Raw genomic sequence first — 7,044 nt, forward strand, 5'->3', positions numbered from 1 at the left:
CAATATTCATCACTTGTATTGCACTCCATACTGCTGTACATTACAGAGCATGTCAATACAAATATTTTATCGATTATAATCATTTCACATTGTCATAGAATAGCACTAGTCTCAAAACACAGAAAATTGACATTGGTCAATGCAACTGTGTGGTTTATTTTAATTTTCCATTTGAAGTTTTGTAACTGAAGGATTTGATTGCATGTCACCTTCCATTTTATGTTAACCTGGATGTACAACATTTAAAAGCTTTATACATATAAAATATGTTCTGCAATATATCATCCTTATGGGTCACCAGATTTAGAGTACATTCACAGATCATCATATGCATCTAAATAAATAACTACAAACTCAGTGTATTTATGTGACAAGAATGAAAATAATTTAATCTTTGAAAAGTGACCTTTACAAATAAAGTAAGCAAGTCAGTTACATCAGCACATAAAATGTTTTATTAAACTCACACTTAGAACAGTGGATGATCATAGTGGGGGAAGAGATTTTCCTTTTCAGTTAGATTGCACAGATTTGTATCATTGAATAATCCTCTTTTACATAACTTTAAAATCAATGTATTGATATTACAATTTGAAATGTTTTTTCAAAGGACTTGACTTGTGTAAGATGAGCACACAGACAATGCCAAACTCACAAAAACAATATTGTACATATCCTCCCCATGGTGACTACACTTTTCGTGGAGATAGGAGAGATTCACTGTATATCTAGGGGAAATGACTGGTAGAACTGAAGCTTGCTTTTCTACATTGTGCAAATGTTCAGTTTGCCCAAGAAATGCCATTGTTGAAATGATTCCTTTGGCATCAAACAAAAGACTTGAGTTTTACAAACCCCCCAAAATGTCGGTGTTGGTTTACTCATTTTCTTCCATCCAGACAAAGTTAATGAAGGTTTTGCTGTCCATCTTGTCAATGTACAGCACTCCGCTCAGATGGTCCATTTCGTGCTGGATGATGCGGGCCGGCCACCCACTGGCCTCCCAGGTGACGGGCTCCCCTCTCTCGTTCAGCCCTGGAACACACACAGTCTGGGATTAAATTGCATTAAATTGACAATTGTATTGTTATTCCCCCTAATGTTTAATGAAGGATGCCCATAGCAATGCTGGGCCAGGAAACAGGTCAAATCAGGTAAAGTCATTTTTAATATTCTAACTGAAAATGTTCTAATTCAAAACTAAGATGAGGTGGCCGAGTGGTTAAGGCAATGGACTGCTAATCCATTGTGCTCTGCATGCATGTGTTCGACTCCCATTCTTGTCGGATCATGTGTTTCTTTTTGGCAGCAGTGTGGGGTAGTAGTTAGGGCTCTGGACACTGGAGTGGAGGTGGTACCCTTGAGCAAGGTACTTTACCTAGATTGCTCCAGTAAATGCCCAGTTATATAAATGGGTACAAATGTAAAAACAATGTGATATGTTGTAACAATTGTTAGTCACCCTGGATATGGGTGTATGCTAAGAAACTGGGTAATAAGACACCAACGTCTGAACATGTTTCATGTAGGTACAAATACCAAAGCTGTCAGCTGTGTTACTTTGTTTGTTTTGGTTTTATTTGGAATTCCATAAGTTGTGTTCACAAGCTTCCTTTTAAACAATGTTTTTCTGTGGTTCTTTTAATTTAATGAATTTGTCATTGAACTATACTTATTTACAAACAACAGACTTTCAGAGCTTACTGAACACTGATTCAATAGTAGAGTCTTAACTGTGTGTGTCTTTATACAACAGAGTGGCGGCCCAATATTTACACAGCCCTCTCTCTGGAGATGTCCTATAACAGCTTCTAGACTGTAGCTGTTGAGGAGCCCTGTGGTGTTAGTTTACCTGCAATCTCCACTGAGTGGTATCTAGGAACACAAGCACAGAAGCCAGAGATGCTCTCACAGGCCTCGGGGAAGGAGGCGGTCCTGGAGTCCAGCACCCTCAGGCTGGGGTTCACGAACACCTTCAGGGGAAAAGGCTGCAGGCCCTTGGCTTCCCTCTCGCTCGGCCTGTTCTCATACAGCATGCGCTCGCTGTACTCCGCCACCAGGATCTGCAGGGGAACGCCCACCTGAGGGGCACTGAGCCCCACGCAGTCCAGCTTCCGCATCACTTTCACCAGTGTACGGATCACCTTCTGGATCTCCGGGCTGTTGATCTGAGTGGGGTCCACCTGGGACGCTTTGGAGCGAAGGATGGGGTCACCCACCTGGCAGACATGTTTATACGGGGGGGAGGAGGGCATGATCACCTTCCGCTTCAGGTATTGCCAGTATGTCCTGTGCTTGACCTCAGAAGAGTGCGGCCGGACCTGGGCACTGCTGGCGCTGCATGCTGTTGCGATGGGCATGCAGACCTGAGAGACAGGAAAGTGTCTTTTGGGGGCCAAACTCCACTGAGCAAGGCACAATAACCTTGATGCAGTCTTTGATGTCATTTACGTGTAGGACGGAGCTCAGCAAACTGCAAAACAACACACAAGAGCTTCATTACATCAGCTAGTGTAATTAGCTGTGCTTTAATGAGCCAGACTCCAAATGTCAATCAACGTTTTACAACAGTTAAGCATAGGTGGTTTATAGTAAGAACATATGAAATACGGTGTGGACAACTGAGCTGCTCAGCTGTTTTTAGCTGGAACAAAGACCAAATACTGCACTCACCCAACTCGATACAGATTAGTCAATATAACACTATTGTATTATAATGGTACTTCAAGTCAGTTCTTCAGACTGATGTTATATTTATTAGCCTTCATCCAAATTAACTGGAATGTAAGATTCACAGTAAAATCCACTGGGAAATTCAGATGAATTTCCAAACGCGTTTATGCTGTGGCTTTCCGTAGGGGGGCGCTGTGACACAGGGCTGGCGCTCTGTCCAACTTTAAAAACAGCCTGGCTTTGCCGGGGAAGAAAGCACTCTGTCTCACTGTATGGAATCGTTGTGACAAGCCGCTAGCAATACTATTGCAGTGTGCTGCAAACACAGAATTTGCAAAAACAATGCTGTACAAAATGTGAAATAAAACGAATTTATAAAGAAGCATGTGTTAACACTGAGCAAAACGAAGCTGTGTCGGGTCATAATAAGAAGTTAACCATTTTGATGATTAACTTATTATTTTGACCCGATTTCTTAGCAGACACCCTTATCCAATTTGACTTAAAATTGTTACACTATATCACGTTCTTTTTACATTTGTACCCATTTATACAGCTGGGCATTTACTGGAGCAGTCTAGGTAAAGTAACTTATACTCTAGACAATGTAACTGTTAAATTGCGGTGTTGTTTTTCACTTCTGCCTGCCATTAGACTTGCAAAGATGAATTCTACTCACGAGTATAAACATCGCAAGTTTTCAGTCTGCTGGCACTGCCCGTGACTGTCCGCTCATGGCCAAATGCTCAAATGTGCAGCGCCATCTTAGACATGCGCCTGCGACAGTTCACGTAAAGCAACAACCAGCTTTGCGACGAAGCGCGTAATACGGCAAGTGCTACTTAGAAACAGGACTAACAAGCAGCGGCGTTTGGGAACAGAAGAGAGCCTTCGGTTACAGCACACTACAGCAAAAGTGCCAAACAATGTCATAATAATCATTCATAATAATAATATCTGCCTTGTATATCTTGTTCTGTCTCGGTTACTTATTTTTCCTGCTTATTGTTGTCTGCGTTGAAGCGCTTTGGGACAGTTTCCCCGCTGTGGACGCTGTGGTGATGACGTGCTGAGATTCTACACGTCATTAACGTCATAAGAGAGACGCGCCTCTGCTGGATTCTGTAAGATGTGTTCTATGCGACTGGCCCCATTCCTGTTTGGGAAAATATAAGGGTAAATTACCTTCATTCCAAAACCTCGGAAAGACTTACTACTTGTTGATAATTGGCACCCAATTTGCTTACTCAACAATAATTATAAAGTACTTTATAATGTTTTAAGATTATTATTTTTTCGGCAAGTAGTATCTGTACTTCAGGAATGAACTGATAGGTGCCGTTTTTTTTTACTGTACTTTCTAATTATATATTTTAATCTTTATAATAGAATAATTTTATATTATCTATGTATTATAATTTAATTGATTTAGCAATATCTACAACTGTCCAGGTGACAAATTAAAGGACAGCCTATTAACAGCCTAGCAAGCTCTGGGGCATGTATACAAATGCTGAGCAGGCCCAGCTGATAAAATAATAAAACACACGAGCGACACAGCCTGACGAGAGAGGACTTTGTGTGTTTTATTATTTGTGCTTTAACAGCGTAATAAACACACGTTTCTGTTCAGAGATATCAGAAAGAGCTGAACGTGTAGACAACATTATATTCACACAAGCATGTTCACATAAGAATACGTTTCCATGCGCAAAAATAATACTAAATAGCAAATATGTATTATTATCGTTATCATTTGTGCTGCCCTTCACTTATTACTCTTTCTGCAGATTTGTAATGCAAACGACACTTTTTGCCGTATTATTAATAATGTACTTATCAGACGTCCTTAACCAGGGCAAGTTACAGTTGAAACAAAATACACACGTTTCACATTAATCATCCGGATACAATATAGCAGGTTATATTGAACTAAAGTGCGCGTCTCAGTCATGGCGTTTATGGACGCATTTATTAAACCAGTCCTTAATGTTTTAGAGGGAAACCCAGATCTGCTGTATTAATTTATTCATTCATTGATCTTGTCAATGGACACGTTAATGACTCGTGTTCCTTCACACTGACTGTGTCTGGATTGTCCTGCACACATTCAACACACAGCCTGAACACGGCCAGCTGTCCTTCAGTATTAATACCATCGGCTGCTGGTGCGATTATTATCCTCCAGTTTATTGTAACTAGTCTGTGAATCACAGTGTTTAATGCACTCGGGTATTAACTGTATCAGTCATTGTTTCTGTACGTGGATTTCACTCCATGCTGCTAATAAAGCTGTAATTTCTTCGTGATCCCACTCGGCACTTGAGATTATATCTTCCGACACAATGTGTCTGATCTCCTCCGTGTCTCCAGTCAAACACACACCTCCGCTCTGATAGTGAATCATGTCCTTAGTGGGACGGACGTTACGGACACGTCCAGCACCAGCAAGTTAACCGACACAAAACACGGCGCGTCCGGACGCTCATCCAGAGGAAACGATGCAGAAGTGGCTTTGACAGAGGGGTCATCATTGGGGCACGAATGGCAGGAGCTTCAGTCACAAAGACGCACAGCTGGCTCGTGTTCTCGACAAGTGGGCGAGTGCATGTGTGGGACACCAAGAGAACAGTACAGGCCTGACTGCTGACCCCCGGAGGCTCTGTTATGCTGTGAGGGGTATTTTTCTGGCATGGTTTGGGTCCACTTGTCCCCTTAGAGGGAAGGGTCACTGCAAATCATTACAGAGGTATTCTGAGTGATCACCTTTATCCTATGGTGAAACATTTCTATCCTGATGGGAGTGGTCTCTTCCAGGAAGACAATGCCCCCATGCACAGGACACGAGGGCTCAGTGAATGGTTTGATGAGTATGAAAATGATGGGAATCATTTGCTATGGCCTTCACAGTCACCAGATCTCAACCCAATTGAATACCTATGTGAGATTTTGGACCGACTCCAGTAGAGTTCAGAGACTCGTAGAATCTGTGCCAAGAGCATTGAAGCTGTTCTGGTGGCTTGTGGTGGCCAACACCTTACTGAGACACTTTATGTTGGGTTTTCCTTGAATTTGTTACTTGTCTGTATATTTACCTTGATATGCAGCCACCGCTGCCATATTTTCCCAGTTTACTTGTCTATGCCTTTAATGCAATGAGTTCTGGGACTTAAGTGTATTGTTTTGTACACTCCATCGAATGGAGGCAGTAAAAGGCACAAAAACTTGATTAGGCTCCCTTCACTCGTTCCTTAAGGCAGTGGTTCTCAAACCTGTCTTGGAGTACAACCTACCTACCTATGTAACAGCTCAGTTGAGTTTTTGGAAACCAACACTGTTCTGAGGGCAGCGCCTAATGGTTGCGTCCCCTCCAGGCAATATAGTTGTTACAGCAGCAAGGAGATCAGAAAGTTCTTAGTCATTGCTGCTGTCTGTGGTCTTCCCTCTGGTGGGGGCCTCTCACCAGCCCTGGGTGGCAATGGCTCATCAGACCTTGGGGTGTGGGTGCTTGGTTAGCACTCCGTGGTGGGGTGCCTCGTCGGCCACTCAGAGGGGGCTATTGCTGGAAGACAAATAGAAAATTGTGCTCAGGTACTGGTCATGCAATGCAGGACATCTCGAAATACAATTGTGCATTGCATGTCCATGGCACATGGACTAGAAAAACAAGGACTAAAAATTAGTCTTCAGCCATGATTTAAAGGCTAGAGGTTGGAAGATTGTTCCAGTTTCGGGGCCCTATAGCTAAATGCTCTACGACCTGCAGTTTTCATGTGTTTTCAGGGACAACTAAGTAACCGGCTTCCTGGGATCTCAACGGCCGACCTGGAGTGTAGTCAATAAGGAGATATTTTAAGTAAGGAGGTGTGTGGTGGGGTATCCAGTAATGGAGACTTGGAGACAGACTATGGGTAAACAAAAAACAAGACCTTTAATACAGCAAATAAACAGGCACCAAGGCCAACAGAAACGGTTCACAAAACAGGTAACCAAAAAGACACGGGTTGATCAAAGGACTTCACCGTGCCACAAAAAGAGCAAAACAGAAAGCCCCAACAAAACGGCAAACTAGGCAGGTTTCCTCTCACACCCAACTCTACAACCCACCAACACCAACTCTCCTAATGGGAGGCTGAGGCCTCCTTATATAGCAGGTGGCTGGGGTTGATTGACCTTAATTGATCAATCACCCCAGCCACCTGCAGTCCATGAGCAGGCAGGGAGGGACAATTAACCCCCTCCCTGCCACAAGGTGCCAGTCGCTTTAGTGCTTTAAATGCTAATAAGAGAACTTTGAAATCTATCCTGTAGAAAGGGAGGCAGTGAAGAGAAGCCAATACAGGAGTGATGTGTTGATGTTTTTTGTTTTAG

At 42.7% G+C, this 7,044-nt stretch overlaps 1 protein-coding gene and 1 non-coding gene across 3 annotated transcripts; one reads left to right on the forward strand and one right to left on the reverse strand.

Annotated features, from left to right (window-relative positions):
• Window positions 1-437: 437 nt before the first annotated feature.
• Window positions 438-3,734, reverse strand: pdf (peptide deformylase, mitochondrial). 2 transcript variants are annotated; one of them, XM_066713925.1, is made up of 3 exons: window positions 3,353-3,734; window positions 1,853-2,366; window positions 438-1,035 (listed from the first exon to the last, which is right to left on the reverse strand). In XM_066713925.1, exons 1-3 carry the CDS (start codon window positions 3,362-3,364, stop codon window positions 878-880), a joined length of 684 nt encoding a protein of 227 aa, XP_066570022.1. In that variant the 5' UTR covers window positions 3,365-3,734; the 3' UTR covers window positions 438-877. The 2 variants fall into 2 exon arrangements, with proteins under 2 accessions (XP_066570022.1, XP_066570021.1); XM_066713924.1 differs by having other exon boundaries at window positions 1,853-2,473; window positions 3,353-3,733.
• trnas-gcu (transfer RNA serine (anticodon GCU)) lies at window positions 1,205-1,286 on the forward strand. The gene has a single exon. It is a non-coding gene; the product is annotated as a tRNA-Ser (tRNA).
• Window positions 3,735-7,044: the final 3,310 nt, after the last annotated feature.

The sequence above is a fragment of the Amia ocellicauda genome, chromosome 9 (assembly GCF_036373705.1).
Source record: "Amia ocellicauda isolate fAmiCal2 chromosome 9, fAmiCal2.hap1, whole genome shotgun sequence".
Lineage (NCBI taxonomy): Eukaryota > Metazoa > Chordata > Actinopteri > Amiiformes > Amiidae > Amia > Amia ocellicauda.